The following is a 26,100-nucleotide window of genomic DNA, read 5'->3' on the forward strand; positions in this document are numbered from 1 at the left end:
CACCTGAAAAATGTATCATTCGCTTTGAAAATGTTTCTTTCTGTTTGTGCTTTTGCAATTTTAAATGCTTTTATTGGAGTTTTTCAGAACAAATAGTTATGACATCTATATAGCCTAAATTTGCAACTGCTTGCAGTTTGAGTAGTCTTGCTCAAATGTTATCTGACTTGCTTTGTACCATCTCCATCACAAAACAGAAGTATTCTACTCCCTACCTTTTTTCAGCGCTGCATTACATTAACAGCAACTTTTTATTGATTTCTTCAGATTTCATGTTTCCTACAGAACTCTGTTAAACTGTTAACAGCAAAATTCACTGTTGCAAGCTCCTTTTTACACATTCAATTGCAAATCCTGTTTGATTTCATCAAAGGGCTGCGTACCATTGTTAAATAACCTAGTTGTTGTTCATGGGAAAAAGCAAAAACTAGGAGATCTTATGTTGTCTTAGCTCCCTCTACTGTTTTTTTTTTTTTTTTTTTTTTTTTTTTGTGACTGCTGTATTTCTCAATATCAAATTAAAATGTAAGCAAGTAATTTCCCTTTAAGCATTATATCTTGGATATAATGTCTTGTTGCCCTTGTTAACACTTTCTCTTTGAATGGAGGAACTTACTACTTACTACAGCTACCAGTTTGCTGAGTAAATTGCAGAAGAGAGCAAGATTTCTCTTTGAACTGGAGTTACCATAGTGTTAGCTCTCTTCATTCAAACTTTTTGCCACCTTCTGCAAGGAGGACAAATTCTTGATAGTCAGGCATTTCTTTTGAGGCAGTACTAGTGGTTATTTACAAGCAACGCACCCAAGGTCTTGTTTTCTGCATACAACAGGAATTGTAGCAAGTTCCAGGACTTCTCATGTTTTCAGAACCTCTCATTGGTCATGCACAGCTCCACCAAACATTATCCAGATCAGCATTTGCCTTCTATCTATAGAATAACCTTACAGATCACATCACGCAGCGTTATCTCATCACTTTTGGACTAGTCAGTGCTTTGGCTCTAACCTTTTGTTGTCTGTGATCTAATGCAAAGATGCATCTAAGTGCTCTCACATTTTTCCTCACGGGAACATGAAGGGTGCATCTACATCACTCTTTAGTATGGATCAGAAGTGTCCCTACATAATGTACCTTGGTTTACAGTGTGGCATGGTGTTGGGAGAGGAAAGGGACACATTTCCTTTTGGATGATGCTGAACCTAAGGATACAGTCATTAGGCATAGTCCTGGAGTTTAGGATACTAAGTATCCTAAGTACCCAGTAAGTATGTACTAAATATGCAATGGAAGCTGTTTATAAAATGTAACAGATTTAAGAAGCAAGAGCAGTTGCTTTGGGTAAAGAACCTCCTTTTACTGTGAGTTAGAGGTTTCTGACTGTTCAAAGGGCAAGTGACCTCCTCTGCAGAGTAATTTCCTTTCTGTCCCAAAGCAGCATATGGAAATGTACTTCTGGATTCTACTGATGCAAAACTTTCTTAAAAATACTTTTTTAATATTTTGTTCTGAGAACTATAGTAGATAATTATAGTGGAAGTAACTTAAAAACTATATAAAGCCAGTCTGTGTTTAATATATGAATTTTGTGCTTAATAAGTTTATGAGATACTTAGATTTGATTATAACTAGTAGCTCCCTAGAACATAAAGAGACAGGCAATTAAAAAAATGAAACCTTCAAGTCCAACAGAGAGATTACAAAGTAGAAGACAGGTTAACAGGCTGAAGCCAACTGATTATCAGGCTCATCAAATGCCCATCAGGATTATCCCGAAATACTATTTTCCATTTCAAATCCCAAAATGACAAGCATAAATACTAGCTAACGATAACAAGTATATCATTAGACCTAAAGGCAGCTCCATGACCCTTTGGTTCTTAAATAGTGTCTGCTCTAGTAATAGATGAGGCTGATGAAGTAAATCCACAGCAAAATGTGCATGCAGTGTCTCTCCTCACTCTGCTGAGAACTCCCTCACACCGCAGGGTAATAAAGGATTTCTTAGGTGACCAAGGAAACATGAACAAACAGCTTCTCCAGCTTGTAGTGTTTTCCTGACCTGTTCTTTGCTAGAGATAATTACCAAACATTTTCAGTCTTACTAAAAAGATTCAGGCCATGCAGGAGATGTTCGCTTCAGAAGATGTGAATCGGAACTTCTGAATCCTTCCTTGTTTCCATTAGTCAGTCTGGTGGAAAATCAAGCCAAGACAAAACAATTTCTTCAGTTATCTGGTAGGGCTGAGATGATGGACCCGTTGCTGCCTTTAAGTGGTATGTGTTTGTTGTTCCAACAAGCCAGAATTCAGCATTAGACTTTCTATTTCTACATTTGACTGCAGTGATCTGTAGGACTTCAGAAGATGCTGGATAATATTTTTAGAGAATCAACAGCTTTTACTTAACTTTGTTCTGTGGTTGTTCATCATATTTTTATGATCCCATACAGGTTAGATTTGTGAGCTAGATGTACAACAAGCCTGCCCAGCCACTGGTAATTTTTTCTAAAGTGTTTTGCACTTTTGAACTGAAAAACTATGCAGTATTCTCTGCATAGGCTGACTTAACAAGTGTCAGAATAACAGGTGTTTCTTTAATTTTAAAAGTATTTTTAAAACTAAGATTGACAGCTGGAGGGATTCCTCAATTTATATCTCATACTGAAGCACTTGCCAGCTTAAGTGTATCATGGACTAATTCAAGACCCTGTTCCTTCGGGAATTTCCTCTTAAGTGGAAATGCTTAACAAAATGTTCCTTTCTCTCCTCTCCCATCTACAAGCATATAAATGAATAAACATTTAATACAATCAGAGCAAAATAATCTTGTCATCTGAATGAGAAAATGGCATTTTGCACTCTCTAAATTTCTAGCTCTTTTGTAGACGTTCCTAGTAGTAAGGTTGGTTGTTAACAAATGCTGCCTAGGTGGATTAAGCAGTATCTGCAGAATTTGCCAAAGAGGAATCATTTCTTTCCTTGTTAAGACTAGATCACTCGTAAAGCTACAGCTGTGTTGGCATTTGAAGTTAAACATATCTGCTTTATCTCTAGGTAATAGCTCAGCAGGTTTCAGAGGAGAATTTAGCAGAAGGTCGTCTGTACCCTCCTTTAGTCACTATTCAGGATGTGTCACTGAAAATTGCTGTGAAGGTAAGTCACCCCTATCTTCTGTGACTTTTTTTCTTCTTAGGCTCTCTGTATAATTTAACATTTCCTTTGATGAACTAATGTGTCTTCATACATGTTGAAGTTGTTTCACATCAATCTTGGCCAAGTAGTAGTTTCTAAATTAAATTCAAGTTCATAGATAAAACTCCAAATTTATTCCAAGTGCAAGAAGGAAAGAAATGGAAGTATAGCAGATTCACTGCTTATTTACCAATGTTAAAGTGGAATGATGTCTCTAGAGCCTGCACTGCACTACCTGCCGGTTAGGGACATTAGGCCAGTTGGTGCCCAAGCTCAGTCACGAAAGCTTGCAGGTTTTGTCCCTCCATGATTATCAGTTGTCAAGAGGATGAGTGACACTGTTCGTCCTGACACTGCTTCATTTTGTTCAGGCCTATCAGAAAACTAACTGCAGGGGATGCTTTTCTGTCTACAGCTTTTTTTTCTTTTTTTTCCCTTTTTACTGGCAAATACAGAATTTATGTGGATAGATTTTAAGTAACTGACCTAAACCTACAATTTCCCCCAAGAAACTTGGCTACTCTAGTAAGAAGAGGAAGCTTTAAAATAATGTTTTAAAATTTTTAAATAATTAAAAAAAAATTAAGATTAAAAAAAATCTTTAAAATAAAAAACTCTAGGTCCTCCCTCATTCCAGTGGTCTTTTTGGCATTTGTATGGGCTTAATTTGTTCATCTCCTAGGATTTTTTTTTTTTTGGCTGTAATTCTTGGATTTCTCTCTTCTCAGTCATCTGAATATAAATAATGCCACTTATTGAAATTCTTTTGAAAGCACAGTGGAGAACCCTCATGCATGAAAAAGTTCCCTTAGCTGTTCTGTATATTAAAATATTTGTATTTGTTCTGTATATTAAAAAAAAAACAACTTATTTCAGGTAAAGTTTTTTTGCACAAGTAATAACTCTATTCTGTAGAAATCAAAATATTACCTGGATTCCTCAGGCTAAATCAAACCACCTGTGTTTGGCAGAAAGACAGCAACAGAAGCTCTACCTCTGTTGACTCCGACAAGGTTATTTGTGTGTGTGTACGTATAATACACAAAGGGAAAATGTTACGAAGTAATTCTTTTTCTGTCTGATCTCTATTGAAACTTTCTTCCTGCAAATACCAATTATGGCTTATACAGCCCAAGAGCATTAGTGGTGGTCTATGCTCTTTCAAGGGGAGGAATACTTTGAAAATTTTTTGGAATACCAAATCAGGGGTATAAATTCAGAACTCATTCAGCTGTGATAATTATGTGCACAGACCTGATGATGAACTCTTACACAGTAAAACACCTTACATGCTTCCCAGGCAAATCAGGTTGGGCTTCAGATTAATCCTAGAAAGGAAGTCTAAATATAGTGACTCTTCCATTTGAGGTCTTAGCTTCTCACCAAGCTAAAACAATTATTTTCAAGTGAGGGCTGAGGAGAGCCCAAATAAGATCATCTTTCTTTATTTCAAAGACTTGCTGTTGAAGCAGATCTTGTCAAAGATTGCTGTTGCTTCAAAACAGGGCATCAAACATTGTTTTATAGGTGAATGTCCAGTCAAAAGTTATGTACTTTTCAAGTAGGTGTTCTTCAGGCATGAGAGGCTGCCTTGATGTGCTGAGTGGGCTCCAAGTCCTTCAAAATTTCATTTTATTTTAGCTGTACTTGTGATACGATGATTGATTCACTTAGATATGACCTAATTGAGAAAAAAGCAAGCAAATAAGCAAACCCCCACACACATGCGCGCGCGCGCACACACACACACTGTATTTTTTCCCTCCAACCATCTCAGGAATCAAACCTGTTTACTATGTAGGACCATTTTTTTTCTTGTGAGTTTACCTATGGCAAATATTAATAAGCTTCTCTCATATACAGGGAGCACAGAAGCTCTAAAAAAATCACATTTTCCTTACCGTGCTTTGAAGATAGTAAATTTGGGTAACCTGATGACAGAACAGCAGAAATTGTATCTCCTAGTGCTTGGGGTGTGTGGAATATTTTAACCACTGCTGCACAATAAAAACTAAGATATTACTGGATGAGGAGGAACACTGAACAAGTCACTGTATTTGTAACAATAAAGACAGATAATCTTGTAAGAGTTCAGAAGTAGCATGAGTAAGACTAACTTAAATGGATGCAAACATCATCCTCTTCCTAATCTTATTCACTATATACTAGCCCAGATTCAGTGTAAATTTAGGTGAATCCTCTGCCAGCATTAGAGAAGGTGAGATTTTATACTGATTTTAAACTAATTCCTACTTAAATTGTGTTAAATGTACTGAAAGAGTTTATCAGCACTGATTAGAAATTTAATGTGTCTTTCCAGGTTGCAGAAGAAGCTTATAGGAATAATACTGCCTCCTCCTATCCTCAGCCCGAAGACCTGGAAGCCTTCATCCGCTCTCAGATTTACAGCACCGATTATAACAGCTTTGTGGCTGACTCGTATACCTGGCCTGAAGAAGCCATGAAAGTACAAACAGTAAATATTTAATTGGGAATGAACAAGCTAGCAGCAGTTAAAAGCATTAAAATATTGAGAGCATTTCTGCCTAGTAAACCTAAGAATAGTTTTTTTAAGATGCAGAAACTTCTTCTAAATTGTAATATTTCATTAGAAACTCAGGTTAAGAAGTCATTAATTATACATGAGAAAATAAAAATTAATCTGAGAAGTGAATTTATGTTGTTCATTTTTGGTTATTTTATATCCTCACATATCCTACACTAAAGTCTTATAGATCTTTGTAATCAAAATATGTGGTTGTACTTAAGTTCAGTTTTGTCACAAACATCAGTGAGAACAATACTAAGCTTAAGCAGACAAATACTACAATGGAAAATAATCTAAGAAATACATATGAGCGCTGTTTAAACTATTAAAGGTCACAATGTAATTTGCATAAATTGTCCAATCATTATTAAAAAAACCAACCAACCAAACAAAAAAACTTTAAAGAATACAAGTTTAGGATATCTTTCCTCCAAAGAAAAGCCTTATTTATCTCTCTTGTGGTGCATAATTCCAAAAATTTTATAGTGAGAACTAAACCTGTAGAGCCTTTTGTTCATGTATAATTAGATCATTATAATTTTACATTTTTAATTTTAATAGCTAAACTGGTATCATGTAAATGCTTGAAGATTTCATTCCCTCTGCAGGATAACTGCTGTTTTGATATTCAGCAGTTGTTTAGCTTATATTTCATAAAGTACTTGGACTTCATATTCTTGACAAAAAAAGGCGGCTTCTTTTTTAAGTATTCCAAGTATTTTATTACAAACATCAGCCATCTGTTTAGTAGGCCTTTTATGTATTAAACCTTGTACATTTACTGTTTTTATAAACAGCATAGAAATCTTTGAATATTTCAAGCTAATATATTTTTAAACACACATTGTATGTGATCAAAGTATTATTCTATGTAACAAACTTCCAAATCACTCAGCCAAGGCCTGCTGAATAATTACGGGGAAAAGAGTCCCATCATTATGGAGGGATCAAACACATTCTATTAAAGCTTTGATTTTTACTGAACATTTCTCTCTTACTGCTATCTGGATGTAGATTATCTATTTAGCTCAATTATTTCTTTAAGTATTCCATTTTATACTATTCTATTTCTGTCTATTTTATTTCTTTCTATTCTATTATTCCTACCTTAGTTTTTTAATTTCATTGCTAATTTTGAATGTTATGTTTTTCTACACACTAAATTCCATCTTAAGGTATCTTTGTACTTTTCTTACCCCTTCTAATTTGTCAACCAGTTATGAAACTTTGTAACCGGCAGTTTCCCTTATCCTGGTACAAATTTTATTTCCTCTGCAAAGCACAACTAAAGCATTCAGGGGAACTACTCATGACTCATGATTAGCATATCCAGAATTAAAAATCATGGACTCATGGTCTTCCTTAGAATCAGCTAACTAAACTGTGTCATCAGTCATTTCCCATTTCAGGAAAAGGGTACAAACAACAAAGCTTTTGCTCAGAATAAAGCTTCAGCCAGCTCTGCCTCTGAGCTGAATACCCTTCTATGCAGCCTTTCTCGCCTTTTGTGTTGGTGTTGCCTTTCACGTTCCCGACTGCTGTAAGTCTCATGGGTAAGGCCTGTTGCTAAAACTGTTTTGCTACTTCTCACCAAGACTGAAAGTAAAATATTTTATTAGGGCTATAAAACTTGCATCATGTGGAATGTGCACTGGCACACTGACATGTCACCTGATGTTCTAAAAAATCCACAGAATTATCACTCCATGAAAAGTATAATGTACAGTTCTGGAAACAAAGTGCAGTTGCACTTTTTTTTTTAATTATCATACTTCAGCAGTATCTCTACAAAAACAAAATAGAATTTTATTTGTCCAGCCTCTCAGTTCTGCCATGGCTACAGACTGACCCCACAAAGAAGAGATACCTTTCCCTCATTACATAATGGGAAACTGTCAACACTTTTTTGTCTTACTGTGGTTTTTATAATATTGGCCAAAATTATGGCCATGTAAACAATATTCATACTTACCACAGTAATGTATACCATCATTCTGAACAACCTGAAATTTTGTCATCACCTGTATTTCAGTATATTAATATTATGAAAAAAAAGTATTAAAACATTTTGTTGTATTTTATTTGAAATAAAATATGTTACTAATTCTATAGTCTTTAAATATTTGCTGTCCAAATAGTCCTTTAGATTAGAACAACCCTAACTTCTACAGCTCACCAGGTAAGTCTGTTTTTCAGCTCCATACCAATTTTCATATTATTGTGCTCCAGTGACAAAGTGGAAGGCAACAAAAGCAGCAAGCTCGTGATTCTTTAAGGCACAGCTACTTGGACTTTTCAGTAGCACTCATCATTTGTGTATTATATTGATGATCTTGAAATATGATTTATAATGATCCATTATAAATTGGAAGTTCTAACTGAGATTCACTATCTGAACACAGTACACTGCCCAGAAGGAAAGAGCTACCTACTGAAGCATTAATATTTCTCTAACAAGTTCATGGAAAATTCTCTCTCAGTACTAACCTGACATAGGAGAGACTGGTTGAGTTGTATGCATTTTTATTTACTATATAAGGAAAAGAGATGACATTAAACTTTTGTTTATTACACCTCCTCTTACATGCTTTCATTTCCAAGCTGCTTGGCCTAGCAAAATACATATGAAATGTCATGAGCTGAGCAGCTGAAAAATTACTCTTAACGTAACCAGACCATAATGAGATGTTAGGAAGAATAGTTGGAAAATAATGGTCACTAATGGCAATATAATTGTATGGGTACTACCCAAAGCATTCAAATGACAGGGTAATGTGGGAATTTTTTTTCCCCACTCTTTTATTTAAAAACAAAGCTTGATATTGTGGTTTGGTACAGGCTTTGCATTTCACTGAATGAAGTGAGAGCACATGCTTTGTAAAGCCGTACTAAACATTGCATGAAGTAAGTCATGAATATAGCAGTAAGATTTCTTTGAGCAGGATATGCTTTTTTATTGGAAACTATATCGATCTGTTATAACATCTACTTCAGTCTTCTGTAATTCTATGTGTAAGTAAGTTGTTAATTACAGGCCTGCACCTCAGTTTAGTATCATACAGCATAGTACAGATGATGAGGCAGAACTGTATAATTCAGCATGCTGCACTGTTGGATTTTTATCATGTTGGAACCACTTTGAGATGTGGTTCAGCGTGATGAATGCTGATTTTAGAATCTCAGAAAATAAGCAAATACTTCTCAGATACATGCAACAATTCAGAACAGAAGCAAAGATTAACTCCTTGAACTGTCCTTCTTGTCTGTTAAACATTTTCCCTTTTCACAGTAGCTGTAAGGCACAGTATTTCAATGTTTGCTTCGTTACCTGCTGTTCAAAATTATAACTCCTTTCACAGTTTCTCTTATTTGTCTGAAGGTTTGCCTTCAACACCAAATAAAATCTGAAAAATATGTCCACTTTGATGTTGTTTCAGGAATTCTAGGAACTGGCCCAGATCCATGTGATAGTCATTCCTCAGGCCATAATCACCATGTGCCTCAAACTGTAGGTCTTGAAAGGTGTGAAAGAGACGAAGACTATCAACGTTCCCCTCAGTTTCTATACTCTCCACATGCTTGCATGAAATGTGCTTCCAGCTGGGATAACTAATAATATGCCAGAACTCTTCACAGTTTTCTCTGATCCCCTCCACACAGATCACACCAGGTTTTCCTGTTAGGCAGAAGCCTGTCAGATTTAACTTCTTTGCACAATCAAAAATCTTTCTTCTCAATTCCTGCCTATATATATGATGGCTATAGATCCACATGCGATGAAATGTTCCTTTAAATACTTCTTCTTTTGAAGCACCTTCAGAAGTGATCTTACTGTTTTGCAAATAAGGCAGGCTGTTTTCCTTCACCCATTGGACAGCTGCACATATACACAGTTCACCTGAATCCAAAGAGCTGATGTGAGAAGTGAGGTGAGTGTTGAGCTGCAACTGTTGCTGTCTGTTCAGTGCATCTGATCTTGCAAAAAGTTGAGGAGCTACATGAGGATACATGTGAGGCAGCAGTACCTGCAATTCTACTTTAGCCTTAAAAACAGAATACACACACACACACAAAAAAAAAAGAAAATGAATTCTGCAGTTATTGAAAGACATGCTAGTTTCTTAATATATAATATAATTAAGATAGATTGCCATATCCTAAAGCCTGGAATAATTTCTTGTTTTCCTTTCGCCTGAAGAAGCTATTCTTTTGCCTGTTCCTCTTCTTTTGTGGCACCTTGCTGAGACTTTCCCAACATCTCTAATGTTATCAAGGCTGATCCCTTCTGCTGTATTTCCTGAGATAATGATGTCACTTGACAGAAGTTGGATAGATATTCTCTAGGGATATTTCTACTGCACGCTTTATATGCTGCACTCAGTGTTGCTTCAAAGGTAAATTACAAGGCTGTCAGAGTAAAGGAACAAGTGGCTTTTGAGAATCTTGCCCCTTACCAAATTCATGTATGATCAATGATCAGCAACTCATCACAGTCGCTGGATGACCATCTATACCAGGAGGGAAATCAGGGACAACAGTTAGATGGAAAAAATGTTTATGACTGTACATATTGTGTATTGTTATTATTTGAAAAAAGGAGTCACCCTCACAGAGGAAGTGCTCTCAGAATTACATGGGGTAAAATCATTCTGATCCTAAGTGCACTTGAGGAAATGGAAACCTCTCAGTTATCTAGCCTGATCTCCTACTAGATCCTGCATGGGCTGTTGCATTTCTCTTTATTATTCCTATAGTGTCTTAAAATGGAACACTGCAATTCTCCGGAAACCAAACTCTACCTGCAGTATGAAGAACAGGAAAGGATTCACGTGTCCTCAGTGCCTGAGGCTCTTATTTACCATTATGGGACTTCCACTAAATTATACAAACATATGATTAGTCCTGCAGAGAGAAGCGAACTATGAAGTGACTAACCATTTTCCCAAGTTTCTTAAGAATCTGTCATGGGGAAAAAAAAATCTTACAATATGAGCCCTCAACATACAGCTCACTGAACTTCTCTGAAAAGGCTGGGTACATTTTAGATGGATACCTAATCTTGTAGCTAAGTTTCCAAAGAACAGTATTTACCTCTTTTTACCTTGTGATTTCTTCCAATGTTTAATTACAGCTATTTCTAGGAAAACCATATCTACTTCTAGTTTGAGTCTGTCTACTTTCAACTTTCAGTCACTGTACTATTTTATATCCAGACTTGCTCTAATGGCTGTTTTCTGTGCAAGTACTTACATCACTTATTGAAAAAAGAGGACAGGCATGACAACTAAGATAAGATAATGGAACTCATTCCTGGGGTTAGGTTTAGCACAGTGGGTTAGTGTGTGGTGCTGCTAATACCAAGGTTGCAGGTTCAATCTTTGTACGGCCTACGCATTTGAGGGTTGGACTAGATGATCTCCAGAGGTCCCTTCCAACCTTACCATTCTATGATTCTACAGTAAATATTGTTTCCCAGTTCCTTGGCTGATTTTAATGTTCATGGGACTCTTAACAGTGTTCCACTGTTTTTGACTATTTTTACATTAGTCTTCTTTTCAAGTACAAATCAATGAAAGTATGCATGGCAAAGGGCAGAGGAGAGAAAGATTAAGATGGTTTTATTAGTGGTTTATTAGTATGAAGTGCAACATATGCATTTACACAAAGAAAGCTTCACATTTACAATACACAACTCTTTATAAGCCAGTAAACTAACAACCCTCATATGGACAAAACTCTAGCTAAGCTCTTGCGAATGTTGTGTGTGTGTACAGCTGACATCACTTATCTATTCTTAGAAGCAATTCTATTAGCCTTTCTTGCCCAAAGTTAAGACTCAAATAAGTAATTAAAATACAGCAGATGTTTATGTTACTCTTAGCTTTTGAAATGGTAAATAGAAAATACTTTTTTTTTTTCTTTTCTAGAGTAGGGTTGAGTGAAAAATCTTGTTTTTTAAGCATCTGCACTAGCAGTAAATAAGACAATACACGTGAACACATCTAAATTTTAGTTCTCACCTTTGACTCCCCCAGATCGATAGCAACCAAATACTCAAGCTGCCGGGGCAGAGCTTCCTCAGAGTTTCTCAGATAGCGCTGCACGCCAGGCACAGCATCCTCATCACACAGATTTATTTCACCTTTTTTAGGAAACATTGAAAAGAGCATTTCCACTTCCAGGAGCTGGAGCTCCAGACATTCTTTTATTGTAGCAGCCATTACACTGCCCTCCATACACACCTGGAACGAGAAGCCTGGAGTCAAACCCCACGTTTTAAGTCACAGCAAGGTTTAACAGCCAAAGCACCACACCGTATTAGCGAGTAAGTCGGCCTCAGCAGAGTACCCCGGATTTTTTTTAGGAGAGAGTTTGCATTAAAACACGCCTGAGTGCAAAACGCTACAATATTCCGCCCCTTAGAGGCGGCGCCTGTGCCTCGGCGGGGCGCATGCCTGGCAGGCAGGGCAGGGCGCCCTGCGAAGGCACGCGCGGCAGCCTCACCTGGCCGGCAACGGCTCCGACTGCCACCCGAGAGGGCTGCCGCCAACCGGCGCGGAGCGGTGGCGCTTCCTCCTGCCCTGCCGCCTCTCCACGGCGGGCGGTCAGCGAGGCGGCGAAGCGGCGCCAGCGCCGCCACCTCCGTCCGCTCAGCTCCCACAGAGCAGCCGCTGGCAGCAGCCCCACGTCACGCCGGGGAGGGGCGCGCCCCGCGCATGCGCGCTCGGCGACGTCCCGGGAGCGCCGACGGCGTTCCCCCCTCAGCGGCCGGTAAAAGGTTGCGGAGCTCCTCCTGACAGGCTCTTACTTAGGAAACGTCTAAAGCCCCCGAACTCCCCGGGACTGTGAGATTCTTAACAGTGCTGTCAGTCAGCAGCCCTGTTAAAACCAGCACTGTTGTTAACAGCCAGGAGTTACTTTCAGGCTGTTGTAAAACTCTGGCACAGTATTTTCACTTCAGTCATATACCAAGGCTTTTTCTCTTCTACAGTCATGAATGCTAGAGCTTTTTTATTCAAAAGGAGGAGGGCGATGGTTTGATCACCGTGCGATAGCAAGGACAGCAGCCTTAACAAACGCTGCCCGGTACGTGCTGGGCTGCGGGGGCTGCTGCGCTGCAGGGAGCACGGCCTCCCTTCAAATGAAGCAAGACTGCGATGGGGAGAGTCCAGGTTAGGTCCGATACATCCTTTCCCCCCAAACACACACCTCGAGGGGAGCAACAGGCTACTTACGTCGTAGCCCGCAAGTGTAACGGCTGGCTCCCTCTGGCATTTACCCCAGCAGGCGCCGTTTGCGGAGGAAAAGCCAGCGTTAATGCTCACCTGGCCACGGCTGGCGCCCAAGGGCAGAAATAATGCCGAGTTGTGGGCAGTCCTGCCGATCCCAAGCATTTATATACATACATACATATGTATATGCGTGTGTGTGTGTGTGTGTACATATATATATATATATATATATGTACACACACACACACACACACACGTATACTCACATACACATTGCCCTGATTTCTCCGTAGACCGGCAGGCGTCCCTGCCGCAACGCCGCCGGACGCAGCAGCTCCCCCCGCCCCCGCCGCGCGCGGGCCGTTGGGACGGGCGGGCGCCGAGCTCGCCCCGCCCCACGGCGCCGCTTTGGCGGTTGGCGCCGCGCGCCACGTGGCGGCTGCGCGTGCGCGCTGGCCGCGCGCGCGGGGCGGGGCGGAGGGGGCCGTTAGGGTCGCGCGGGCCGGATCGCGGCGCGGTCCGTTGGAGGGGTATGAGCGGCGTTTGCGCTGACCCTGGGCTGAGAGACCCGCGGGCTTCCCAGTGAAGTAACCACAAAACGCGCTGCGTTGGCGGCGCTCCGCTCCCTGGCAGCTGTACTCCTTCACTTCTCAGAGATGGATTTCGCAGCGATTAAAAACTCCTCCGCGTTACACCCTAAGCCTGCTGGGCTCGCTCTTCAGTACGGCACCGCCGGGTTTCGCACCAAGGCAGAGCGGCTCGATCATGTCATGTTCCGCATGGGCTTGCTGGCCGTCCTCAGGTCCAGAGCCACCGGCTCCACCATTGGCGTCATGGTCACCGCATCTCACAATCCTGAAGTAAGAGCAACCTTTATTATTTTAAATAAGGAAGTAGTTGTGATCAGTCTGGTGGAGCCAAAGCTCTTCATAACAGTAGGAACAGAAAGTACCCAGAGACCAGATCTTGCAAGCTCATACACTTTGTGCGGGCATGTGTGCAGACTGCTCCCTGCAAATACTATTGCTTGCATTTTTGAAGTTGCTTTTCTTTCTATACAGTACTGCCGTTTTATCTCATTTGGAAAAGTAAACACTGCAGTGTAGGGATTTTTGTAAGGTTGGCAAGCTAAAAGCACCCTTAAGGTGAACCTTTTATCAAAATCTGTTAATTAAAAAAAAAAAAATTGTGGTTAAAATAAGACAATAAGGCTTCTGCTGCTGTTGGGATATTACAGGTTATGGGATCTCCCATTATTTCATTTTAATGTCAAATAAATTCCATAGCAAAATGATAACGAGAGGGGCGGGTGACTTAATACGCTGATCCCATTACTTGTTTGGGTTTGATGCAGGTTTGGTAGCTAAGCCATTTCTTCCCAGAAGTGCTCTAAGTTTGAAGAAATTAGTTAATCCATATGTTTTGATTGTCTTCAAAGAGACTTAGTTTAGTGTCCATGTCTTAGGCTTAGTACATTTTATTCTGTTTTCTTCTAAGGAAGATAATGGTGTAAAGCTGATCGATCCTCATGGTGAAATGTTGCATCCTTTGTGGGAGGAATATGCTACACAGCTAGCAAATGCAGAGGAACAAGAATTACAGAAAGTAATGACTGAAATCTGTCAAAAGGAAGCAGTGAACCTGCACAAAGATGCTTTGGTTTTTATTGGTAGAGACACCAGGTAATTGCAAAATACTGTAGATACATGTTGCTTTTATTGAGGTGCCAGGGTTTTGTTCATGGTGTTATTGGATTTTAGCTCTCCACAACCAGATTGAACATTTTTACACCTAGTCTGGTACCTGTTAAAGTAATTATTCAAGTCTGAAAATGTTCTTTTCAATAAAAACATTTTTTCCCAGTGTTCTTACTACAGTAGCTTCCCTGATAATTATGAAAACTTTTGGCCTGCCTTCTGAACTAGATACTCGAGTGGAGTTTTTTTGGGGGTGGGTGGGGGTGGGTGTCACATCAATGTGTTTAGAAGTTTACTTGTCTTCGCAGTTCTCTGAGGCAGTGTTTTTCAGCTTTTCTTTTAGTAGGACCCTACAGTATAAAGACAGTCATCCTCCACATGTACTTCCTTCCAAAGTCCATAAAGTGTTTTCTTTTTTTTCTAGACCAAGCAGCAAGAAACTTTCCCAGTCAGTAATAGATGGTATCTCCATTCTAGGTGGACAATACCATGGTATGTTGAGCTTTCAGTTCCAGTTTGATTTTATATTTTTGTGTAAACATGAATTACTTATGTAGATCTAACACAGTAGCCCAGATACCATTTCTGGTTTTGCTTTTAACAGTCTTTTTTTCAGAGTAGTTATATTGTTTAATGCAGGGTGGTGGTACTTTCCATAACAGAGCTTGAAAATTTTAATATGGTTTCTTGTGCTGCATTTTTCTGTTTGCTGTAGAGTAGCAAATATTATAAGACCCTAAGGAAGAATGAATTTAGAACTATATTTCTGAATATTGTGCCTTTTATTATGTGTTAGATTATGGTCTGGTGACAACACCACAACTACATTACATGGTCTGCTGTCAAAACACCCAAGGACAGTATGGGAGAGCAACGCTGGAAGGTTATTACCAGAAACTATCCAAAGCTTTTGTAGAACTGATCAAACAGGTGAATACTGTTAATTGTTGTTTTTGTGCAAATGTACAAAATGTTTATTATCAGTTTGTTAGCCTAAAACAGGTCTAAAGTTTTGAATTCAGCATGTCTGTAGGTGTGGTGAGCGAATTTATGGTTTCACTAGAATATATGTTCGCTTTCCGCCTTCTTCCCTTAGGCTAATTTTCCCAGCTCTGGAGATAGTCAGAGGCATCTGAAGGTTGATTGTGCCAATGGAATAGGAGCCCAGAAACTAATGGAGATGACATGCTACTTTCCAAAGGAAGTACTAATTCACCTATATAATGATGGAACCAAGGAGAAGCTCAATCACTTATGTGGTGCAGATTATGTAAAAGTTCGTCAGAAACCACCTAGGGGTATGTAGTCAGTAATTCTGTATCTTTAACCTCCTCTTCAGATCTGAAAGTACGGGGTGTAGCAATGGCACAACATTGTCAGATTAGGTGAATTCCCTGATGTCTTACTAAGTGATTATATGAGTGGTTCTGCTTGCAAAATGGAAAAAGAGAATCCTACAACTGTTTTTGGCAGAACCTTAGAAAGAAAAATATATATATAGACTAATATGTTAGTCTACATTGTTTGGAGGACTACAGTGTGTCTCTAACTGGCTGAAATATATTTGACAGTCTGGTCTGAATGCTCTTGGCAGAGCCCAAAGATTGGCAAGGACTAACTAATTTTTACCTCTTTGTATTATCAAGAAACATTTAAGTTTTGGGCTGGCCTTGCATGCACTTTTTCAGGCTCCTGAGGAACAGCTGGGATAAATAGCACCCTTGTACCAGCAAACGGACTAATTTACAGAAGTCAGTGAAAAAATGACTTGAACCATATTCCTGGAAAATGCATAAAATAAAATCCCCGAACTGGAAGAGTGAGCTAGTTTGAGTACTAGATCATTACTAAACTGGGTTCTCTGTTAGGACAACTGCATGCCCCCTGTAACTGTTAGCTAAAGTTGAACACCAAGCTACAGTTGCATTTCTCTTTTGCCATGCTGCTTGCTTACTGGAAAAATGCTGAAAAAGAAATGGCACAGTGGCAATCCCTGCTGGGAATGGATGCTCATGTATTGTATCTAGATTCTGGTTTGAAGGAGGAGTGACAGAAGACTCCTTTCTCATTTCTGCACAGGGTTGTGTTCTGAAAAGAAAATATGGTTTCATAATCAGTCACTGAAATAAATCAGCTGACTTCTCTGAAGTATGGTGACAGCTCCCAATTTAAAATCCAAATTTAAAATTGTGAGTCTTAACCTCTTGAAACTTGTAATTGTCATTAACTCACATTTCAGCTTGAATATCTCATAGGCAGTAGGACGTGTTAGCCATACCTCCCTAATTGCATTTGAACTGTATCATTGTGGATGTGCAGGAGAAGGAAGAGGGAAATATTGGGGCATTTTCTATGCTCTGAAGGACAGAAGATGTCAGCAGTGTGGGCATTACCCAGTTTTCCTTTTCCTGTCTCCTGGCTGTGTGCTAAAACATGCTTCTCCAACAAGCAGCTGCAGGGTGAAGTATATCCTTCGGTACTCCATGATGAGTTCCTGAAGGCCTCTCAGATCAGCCCAGGAGGTAGTCAGCTGCACAGTTTCTGAGAAAGGAACTGTGAGGTTAACACGAGGAACAATCTTGGCCACAACTTTGGAGAAAAGCAAAATTTACCTTAAGAAAAGACCAGATCATTTTTGTGTGGCACCGCTGTGTCAGATGGTGACTGCTTCCTAGTTGTTTCCGTGTTAGTGTGAAGCAGTTTTGAATAGTACTAGAAGACGTTTTGAGGCAGGTTCTGGCTCACACATTATATACATGGTTGCATACATTAAATATCAAGTAAACTAAACATGAGGTGTTTATATTATAATCAGCAGATCCACTTGTATATGTTTTGTACAGCTCTGAGATACTGTGATGATGGTTGTTGTACAGTGGAGATTGTGGTGATGGTAGAATTTTTTTGCCATGTCTTGCCACTTTGATGATGATGTCACTGATGTGGGTATGCATGCTTGTCTGTTAAGAGAGCGAGTCTTGTGCGTGAAAAGCAAATGGGAGGCACAGGCTAGCAGGTGGGAATGGGTTAAAATTAAAACAGGCCTAAAATATATTTTGAAGAAAAAGTTCTTGATGCAAGAGAAAAATGCTTAATTGACATGTATTTTGGAGGGTGAGATGGATGATGAGATGACACCAGGAGCATACAGTGGATTTACCACTTGTCAGGAAATGCAGGTGATTGTTGCTCTGTGCCCAGAGGCGTGCCCGAAGCTGCAGCCTGTGCTCAGAGGTGCTGCAGGGAAGGGCTAAAGTCAGCAAGTTGCTGCCTCAGACTCCCTGTGCAAACATCCACTTGCTCTGCCCTATTGTGGAGAAAGGCAATTGGCTGCCATCCACAGGTGATGTGGCTCCTGCAGTTAACTCAATGGTGACTATGAGGGGTGTGGATGTTTTTCTTTCACGATTTTGTTCTCCTGCCATAACCGATGTTCAGCATTTCTGTCCAAAGTTTACTAAGATGTTACTACATGCTGTAGTTCTGGGATTGATTTTCATATACACCTCATGAGAAGGTGTAGCACAACAAAGCTTCAGAGAACTTGCATTTTTGAGTTCACTGTATTTTTTTTGAAATGAGTATGTATTTTGCATTTGCCATTCTGTACAGCCTCCTTGTTGTTTCACTCAAGGCGATGTCTTGCCTTTTGAGCGTTACTTTTGTATGCGTCTGCACAGAACTAATTTCTGCATGTGGTCCACACTGGAATTAAACATTTTGTATCTTTTTCTGTCTCTAATTTGCATTTATTAATTGTGCACTAGGGCTAGACATGAAGCCTAATGAGAGATGCTGCTCACTTGATGGAGATGGAGATAGAATTGTTTATTACTATAAGGACCCAACTGACCATTTTCACCTAATCGATGGAGATAAAATAGCTACTTTAATTAGTATATTCCTTAAAGAACTTCTTGTCAAGGTAACTTTAGCATATGAAATGAATGTTGATATTTTAATTTGGCAAAGTGTAACATACTCTAGAGAAGCTCTGTGTTTCTGTATATATGATCTTTTCAGATCTGACTAAAGTGAACCTGAAGTTTAGAAAGAGATCATTTCTGTTCCTCACTGGTATGCCAAAAATGTTGCTTTTATAAAGGAGTAACTTCCATGCTCTAAATAAAAATCTGAGCAGTGAAATCTTAACCTTGAAGCTTTTCTTAGTGAAAGAGAACTTTTTCCAGTTTTCATGTACAGTGTAGTGTTATACCATTTCCTTTGTTTTGGTACCTTTCATTAAGTACTTAAGTTCTTAACTCAGCTTTTCTGTGAAGCTTTATGAACATGGAACAATTCATTCGTCTGAGAACTTGTTTGTGATGATCCTGTAGTTTATATGTTGTCATGGCGTCTTCTATAACTAATTATTTGCAGCATACCACCCTCTCCCCCTTCCAGGGATATAGAAAAAAGCCTTTCTTTTTCAGAAGCCTTCCTAGATGTTGTTGGTGTCTGTAAGACTAAACCTAAATAAGTTATACAGGTTCTGGTTTCTGTGATAGTGGTTTGTTTCTTACACAGTGATGAAAATGCTGGCCAATGAGAATGTGCTTACCACCAGCCTCTGCTTGCTTTGTTCTAGAAGCTTCAAATTTGTTGCTTTTGAATATGGCCCTATGTATGAATATGGCTCCATGTGTCTAGTCAATGCACTGAGCTTGCTGAATCTGAAGAATGGTGAGGAGAGCCTAAGAAGGTGACTGGATGGAGAGCTGCTTCAAGCCAGCCACTAAAAATGTGATATACAAACATGTAGATGGAATTTGTTATCCTAAATATATAAGTGTTTGGTCTATGAGCTAGTACCTTCCTCTGATGCCCAGGACTTTGTGCCTGTAGGAGAATGTAGTTTGGTCTTACACACCACTGAATAATTCTGATTTATTTTTCTATGTATCCCACTCCTCTGTGTGTGTCAGACAGTAAAGCACACTTCTTGGTTTGTTCAGGTGGAACAGACTTTAAAGATGGCAGTGGTACAGACAGCATATGCCAATGGGAGTTCAACACGCTTTCTTGAGGAAACAATTAAGGTATATTCCAGTCTCTTCCTGGTAGTTTTCTGCAAATGCTGTTTAGTGTAAAGAGTGTTTCATTTTTTAATAAATGCTGTTACAGTGCAATTACTAGGAGTCCAATTGAGTCCAATTATATTATTGATTCTTTCAAATCTGTACTAGTTACTAAATTCTTGGTGGTAAAGGAGACCCATAGGAGCAAAGTTCAAAAAGTTCTAGCCAGATTTTACTGATTAAAAAAAAATAGGCAAAAGTTAAACAAAATTCTCTGTTACTTCTGGAATTGCAGAAGTTTAGGGCTTTGCAAAGAAGTGAGTCAGTAAAGGCTCTTTGATACATTGAGACTTCATTTTTGCAACAGGCTGAATGTTGTTTGCTATTGAAATGTGGTTGGCTGTTGGCAAAAACTGAGCTGAGGTATTTCAATTTGGTTAGAAAACTGTTATGTTCCCTGAAACCATTGAATAAGTGGGAGTTTTCATGGAGTGCGTGTGTATGTGCATCTGTGTGTTTTTGTTTATTTATTTTGTTTTTTAAATCAGCCTTTATGTCCATTTGAAGAAATGAAAAACCTCTTTTAAATCCAAGCTGCAGAAGCAGTGGATAATTTGAGCTCTGGGAAATCAGTAGTTGTGAAACGCAGATTGGTTAGTAACTGTCCACTTGGGTTGCTAAGTTCCTGGCACTTTCTGAATTACTGTGTTTTTTAATTGTTACCTCACCTGCAGTTACCAGCCACCTGTGACTGATTGTGTATTTTCTGTGTATATCTTTGGGTTGTAGATACCTGTTCACTGTGTCAAAACAGGAGTGAAACACCTACATCACAAGGCCCAGGAGTTTGATGTTGGTGTGTACTTTGAGGCAAACGGACATGGCACAGTAAGTATGTGTGTGTAACATGCAAGAATTGCAGTCAACATGTACAAAAATATAATCAAATTACCCAGAGTGGTGTTTGTTTTTTGTTTTTTTTTTTCCTCCTCATTGTTGCATGTGTCTCAGTTCTTGATATGTGTTGATGATGACAAGCTCTGACCTTTTTGTTCTAGGTAGTATTTAGTAAAGCTGCTGAAACTAAAATAAGACAACTGGCAAAAGAGGAAAAAGATGATGAAAGAAGAGAAGCAGCAAAGATGCTTGAAAACATGATTGACCTGATTAATCAGGTAAAAGCTGAGAGAAGTATGTTGACAGGCATGGGCTAACCCTGTTTAGTAGAACCTGTGAGGCTGCTGCCAGGGACCACTGGAGTAGGAAGCAATGAAAGGGAAAGAGGAAAAAGGGCACATCAGTGCCAGTTTTATTGAGAAAGATGCTTTCTACATGAATGAATGTAGAATACCTTTATCTGGTATAGCCTTTTGGGTTCAGAACAAATAAAAGAGGAAATTGGATGGCATTAAAATAGTGATAATATGTGACTTAGTTCAGTAAAAAGTAATCTTTCCACTAATGCTTTTCACTATCCTTTGTGAAGGAAGGAGGGGAGATATTCCAGTGGCCATGTCCACACGGCGTGGGAATCCCTGTGTTAGCACAGACATTATTCCTCAGGAGTAGTGCCAAATCAAATGTCACAGGTCAGCTTCAAGCAGCCTGACCCCTGAACAAAGATGATGTGCTGGTCCTTATCAGAAAAGGTGATGACTAGCACTTGCCTTGGCAGAACTGTACAATTATGCTGTTTGTTCTAACAGTTATGTGACTCTTCTGCTGTATTGTAGTGAGAACAACCCCCTGCCTGCAGCAAGTCAGCCTGGCTTCATTTTCACTCTCTTCAGGTGGAAACTTACTGATGAGATCATGCCTACATTTCTTCACTGTTGATTTCACCATTTTATTTCTCCTCTCTGCCCCCATTAATAGACAGTTGGCGATGCTATCTCAGACATGCTGGTTATTGAAGCAATCCTGGCTTTGAAAGGTCTTACTGTGCAACAGTGGGATGCCATCTACTCCGACCTTCCAAATCGGCTACTCACAGTTCAGGTTAGTGCATGTCAGTACTTGGTGCTGGCTCAGGTTACGGCAGTGTCGTACAGCCCTCCCTCCCTCTCCCTTGCTCCCTCCTCTTTCTCCTGGTCTGTTTGTTGGTCTTCAAAAAAAAAAAAAAAACCCACAAAAAAACCCACTTTATTTTTGGGCTTAAGAGGCCCCATTGGAATAAGCTGCACAATGCAAAGAGAAAAGATTGGAATTTCACTTGGAGTAAAAAAAATGTGACAAACATATGATGAAATAACAACTGTGTTTTAAATGGAAAAGCCCTAACAAAAATTGAGATGGGAAAGTGGCTTGTTATTTTGAATTTACAGTGAGTGCAAATTAACATCAGTGGTTATATACAGTAGTGCTATTGTTCATAGATACCTTCTGTCTCACATTCTCTCTGGTGATGAGGGGGTTTGTTAACATTGCCTCTGAAACATTTTCTTAAATTTACTTATGCTTTTCACACAAAGGAACAAGCAGATTGAATGATTAGGACTTCAAGCCCACAACAGGGACGCAGAACTCTGTAACTCAGCAGGTGCCTTTTGGTATGGAAAACAAAAATTGGAAGGTTTTTTTTCTGATAGTCTCAAAACCTGGTGGGCTGAGAAGAACTCTAAATGCTAGGGAGAGGATTGCAGCATTGCTGCAACTTTTCTTTCAGACCTGCAACTGGGATGTGTTTCTTGAAGATGCACACTAGATGGATAAACAAACTCCTATGGAGAAAAAATATAAGTGCTTACATTTCACTTTTGCCTGTGTTTAAAAGGATCAGAGTATTAGTTTGACTGACATAGGTTCAAGTCTCTTTGTTCTAGCTAAAGTCTGAACTCTACTATTCTATTTTTCAGAGGCCCCTAACTCCTAAGCTGGATGAATTTTTCTTGATATTCAACTTCTTACAAATTAAATATAAATTAAGTACTCAAGCTGTCATGTTTTTTTCCTTGTATTTGCCAATATTCAAAAGACCTGCAGGTCTGAGGAGAGAGACTGCCATGTGGTAGCATTCTGTTAGATTTAAGGACACAGTAGGGAAACTCTTGGGTCTAAATTAACCAGAGCAAAGCATGTAAGCATTCTGATCTACTGGGAGAAGTTTGGAGGCTAACCAAGGAGGCATGGTCAGCCTGGCAGTTGAGCCCCCCGGTCCCAGAGCTGACCCTCGTTCCAGATTAAGTGGCTGAATCCTATCAAGACTTGCTTAATACATGATGAGCAGTAGCTTTGCAGGAGTCTTAAGGATCCCAAAATCTTTTGAGTTAAGCAGGCAGCTCTCAAGCTGAGGTCTTGCTCAAGATAATGCAGTGCATCAAAAACTGAAGCAGTTCAGTCTGTCTCATCTGTTGTTTTCTTCTGCTCTCATTGTACAGCTATAGCACAGCAGTAAGTTAAATCTATTTCTGATGTTGTAGGTTGCAGACCGGCAAGTTATTGGCACAACAGATGCAGAAAGGCGTGTGGTTACACCTCCAGGGCTACAAGAGCAAATTGATGCCCTTGTGAAGAAGTACAAGTCGTCACGAGCATTTGTCCGTCCATCAGGAACAGAAGATACAGTTAGAATATATGCTGAAGCAGACAAACAGGTCAGAACTGAACAGCAGGTCTATAAGGGGGAATGTGGTTAAGTTCTGCAATTTTTCTGATTAGCATTGGATGTAGGCGGGAGAAGTATGTTGATATATTAGTTGTTTAATCAAATGTAACCATTCCTAAATTTGGAAAAAAGTTACTTAAAGTTAGTGATCACAAAAAAATCTCTTAGGATTTTATAAACAAAATCCTATTTTTAATGTTTGCCTGTAAAAGTTTTTTATATTTATTTATATTGTATATATATGCCTTATTTATAAAGGCATATCTGACACTGAAGGATTTTGAAAAGACAGTCAACCTTCTGAGTACTCAAGATTTAAAAAAAAGAAAGCAAGTTACTGAGGCAGTCAGTAACTGCATGATTTCTTAAGGGCAGAATCAAAAATAAACTTTGTCTGGAATTAAGAGTTAGTCCATATGTAAGCTTAAAGCTGTCACCAAAATCAGTGGTTCTGCTCTTCCCATGTCACACTGTACTATCCCCTTCTTCTAGCCAGCAAGACACTGGCAGAAGATACCTGAAGACGACAGAGCAAGATAGGGAACACATGCATTAACAAGAAAGCTCTTGCCTTACTACTGCATATATCATCTAAATTTATATTTGTGAAGGTATTTGCAACAAAATGTAACTAACTTTTTAAATATCTTGTAGGAGAATGCTGATGCCCTTGCCCATGAAGTAAGCCTGGCTGTTTACCATCTTGCTGGCGGAGTAGGAACACCACCCGAGCCTGTATAACAACAGATATAACTGCAGTTAAAATTCCTAACTTGACTTATTCAATATTACTTTACCATTTGTTAGTGTGTACATATCAAACCATTCTTGACTGATTGTAAAAGGGATTAATCAGGACTGAGCACAATATTTTTCTCCCTATTATTTCTTACCTTGTTGGTAACTTACCACTTAATAATATGCTCTTGCTCTTGGGTCTTCCCCCTCCTCATTTACCTAACTTCTGAAGTTGAATGGAGCTAGATGCAAGCAAATGTGTGCCTTGAGTGTCACTTCTTGACAGACAGTGGCCTGTTCCTGTCCAGAAGGGAGGCTACAACTCCAGTCTTCTAAGCATGAAGACTCATCTTTTCTACTAGCAATAATCTGGTTATTATTAACCCTTCCCCTAACAGCGCATTACAAGGGAGATTAGCCACCCCAGATTAGGGTTTGGGCTAGTGCAGAGGCTCCATTGATGCTTAAGGCCTTGCTGCTATCAAGTGTACTGCCTGCAGTACACTTGCAGTAGCTGTGCATAACTCTAGCTCTGTTGCAACTGTGCTTACAGTAGCTTAACACAGCTTTACTACTGCAGAAACATCACTTTCAGTATTGCCACAGCAACGCCATCCCCTATGGGCAAACATCATCATCACTCAGCGGCAATATAGGTTAGTTCACAGAGAACACTATAGTAAAAAACACCATTTGAAAACAAACAGCATATTATTGCAATGTCTTCATTAGAAAAATTGTTTTTATGAAATTATGTATGTGAAATGTATACATGAAATCATGACAATGCTATTAAAGCATTTCTCAGTTTTTAAGATGGAGGGGGACAGAGACAAGTTTGTGATACCCCCCTCCCCACCAGTTTGAAGGAGCTGGCCTAATAGGCTGTAATATTTTAAATATATACGTATTACAAATCCATACGTTTCAGTTGTGGCTATCTACCTCTGGCAAAGGTTTTTTTTTTTTTCATTTTAGTTCTATATTAATTCCTGGTATGATGGCATTTTCCAGATTGCCAAATAAGTGTAAGTAAGTTCCGGTAAGTCAAAAAAACCCAGACAACAAAAATAAACTGGAAACAAATTGAAAAAAAAAAATGTGCACCTTGTATTGTTTAGTTTTTTTTTTTTTTTAGACAGACCTCAAGACAACAAAAACAAGTGTACTGTAAATAGTAGGCACCATAATCAATATGAGCCACCAATATTTAAACTTGATTCAGGCCACATCCAGAACTCTTCTCTTATTTACAAATATTTAAATTAAATACAACATTAAGTAAGTATTTCATTACATACAAAGTAAGAAAAGAATACTATACAACTTGGAAAGATACAGTATTTCATTTAAATAGTTACATATAAGATGAATGGTACCATTTTAGCTCATGTTTTTATGACACCTTCAAGAAAATCCTTCTCAACCATCTCTTCAATTTTTTGCCTTGCTTTGCTGGAGAATGTCTTGAGATTCTCCATTTTTATGTCCTTATTGGGAAAAGAGTTGGGGTAAAGGACAGGGCTCCCTGAGTGTCTAGCACATCTGCTTGTGACTTTGCTGTTAAAAACTTGGCTCAGTACATTAAAGAAAGGTAAAAGCTGCTCAATGCTGCGAACAGTGTAGATGGTTAGAAGTAAGTGACCGGGTTCCCAGCTTAACATTTTCCCTGAGCTCTCCTCCTCTGGGTTTTTCTGTAAATAGAGAGAAACATGAAACAATACAGGACAGAACATAAAAAGTACAGGTACAAACAAAACAGACCGTAATGCCCAGCAGGTATTTTTCCATAGTCCATAGAATAGTCTTAACAAAACGTGCACCTACTAGAAAACAGCTTTTGCAGCAGAGCTCCTGCTCCTGTCCCCTGCCATGCTTTGTTGTGTGGTGGCAGTGGCCAGGATGACACAGGCTGGACTAAAGTGAAAGCTGTGCCCAGCTGCCAGCAGATGCTGCAGTCCGCCGCCTCAGCCTGGCGCTGGCCCAAAGCAAGCCAGGCCTCGCAGCATGTGTCAGGCCCTGGCACTGCTGTGCTGCTCGACACAGCTGCTCCTGCTGCCACGTCCCAC

General features: G+C 39.3%; 4 protein-coding genes across 6 annotated transcripts in view; 2 read left to right on the forward strand and 2 right to left on the reverse strand.

The window, feature by feature from the left end:
* Positions 1–5,835, forward strand: part of ME1 (malic enzyme 1) — a 194,337-nt gene extending 188,502 nt beyond the window's left edge. The window contains exons 13-14 of the mRNA XM_062571048.1: positions 3,057–3,155; positions 5,515–5,835. Of these exons, the coding sequence (XP_062427032.1) occupies positions 3,057–3,155; positions 5,515–5,682 (267 nt within the window). The 3' untranslated portion in view covers positions 5,683–5,835. The remainder of the gene's footprint in view (positions 1–3,056; positions 3,156–5,514) is intronic.
* A 2,836-nt stretch (positions 5,836–8,671) lies between these two features.
* Positions 8,672–13,291, reverse strand: RWDD2A (RWD domain containing 2A). 2 transcript variants are annotated; one of them, XM_062571050.1, is made up of 3 exons: positions 13,245–13,291; positions 11,763–11,984; positions 8,672–9,785 (listed from the first exon to the last, which is right to left on the reverse strand). In XM_062571050.1, the coding sequence occupies exons 2-3, from the start codon at positions 11,976–11,978 to the stop codon at positions 9,108–9,110; spliced, it is 894 nt and encodes a 297-aa protein (XP_062427034.1). In that variant the 5' UTR covers positions 11,979–11,984; positions 13,245–13,291; the 3' UTR covers positions 8,672–9,107. The 2 variants fall into 2 exon arrangements, with proteins under 2 accessions (XP_062427034.1, XP_062427033.1); XM_062571049.1 differs by lacking the exon at positions 13,245–13,291 and adding an exon at positions 12,247–12,381.
* A 173-nt stretch (positions 13,292–13,464) lies between these two features.
* On the forward strand, positions 13,465–24,950 carry PGM3 (phosphoglucomutase 3). The gene is made up of 12 exons (XM_062572803.1): positions 13,465–13,834; positions 14,472–14,656; positions 15,096–15,163; positions 15,468–15,601; positions 15,768–15,969; positions 18,439–18,596; positions 19,627–19,710; positions 20,479–20,577; positions 20,748–20,864; positions 21,565–21,687; positions 23,109–23,282; positions 23,948–24,950. Exons 1-12 carry the CDS (start codon positions 13,631–13,633, stop codon positions 24,032–24,034), a joined length of 1,635 nt encoding a protein of 544 aa, XP_062428787.1. The 5' UTR covers positions 13,465–13,630; the 3' UTR covers positions 24,035–24,950.
* The window catches only part of DOP1A (DOP1 leucine zipper like protein A), a 62,043-nt gene continuing 60,852 nt past the window's right edge, over positions 24,910–26,100 (reverse strand). For both annotated transcript variants that reach the window (XM_062572805.1, XM_062572804.1), the window contains one exon: positions 24,910–25,725. In XM_062572805.1, coding sequence (XP_062428789.1) covers positions 25,420–25,725 — 306 coding nt within the window. In that variant the 3' untranslated portion in view covers positions 24,910–25,419. The remainder of the gene's footprint in view (positions 25,726–26,100) is intronic.

The sequence above is a fragment of the Rhea pennata genome, chromosome 3 (genome assembly GCF_028389875.1).
Source record: "Rhea pennata isolate bPtePen1 chromosome 3, bPtePen1.pri, whole genome shotgun sequence".
Taxonomy (NCBI): Eukaryota; Metazoa; Chordata; class Aves; order Rheiformes; family Rheidae; genus Rhea; species Rhea pennata.

What these genes read in the sequence shown, in the direction of transcription:
- RWDD2A (XM_062571050.1), bottom strand. Translation starts at nt 11,978, where the DNA reads ATGGAGGGCAGTGTAATGGCTGCTACAATAAAAGAATGTCTGGAGCTC. An exon ending in TCGATCTGGGGGAGTCAAAG is followed by an intron (nt 9,786 to 11,762) that starts GTGAGAACTAAA and finishes TCTGTTTTTAAG; the next exon opens with GCTAAAGTAGAATTGCAGGT.
- PGM3 (XM_062572803.1), top strand. Translation starts at nt 13,631, where the DNA reads ATGGATTTCGCAGCGATTAAAAACTCCTCCGCGTTACACCCTAAGCCT. An exon ending in TTAAAGAACTTCTTGTCAAG is followed by an intron (nt 18,597 to 19,626) that starts GTAACTTTAGCA and finishes TGGTTTGTTCAG; the next exon opens with GTGGAACAGACTTTAAAGAT. An exon ending in ATCGGCTACTCACAGTTCAG is followed by an intron (nt 21,688 to 23,108) that starts GTTAGTGCATGT and finishes CTGATGTTGTAG; the next exon opens with GTTGCAGACCGGCAAGTTAT.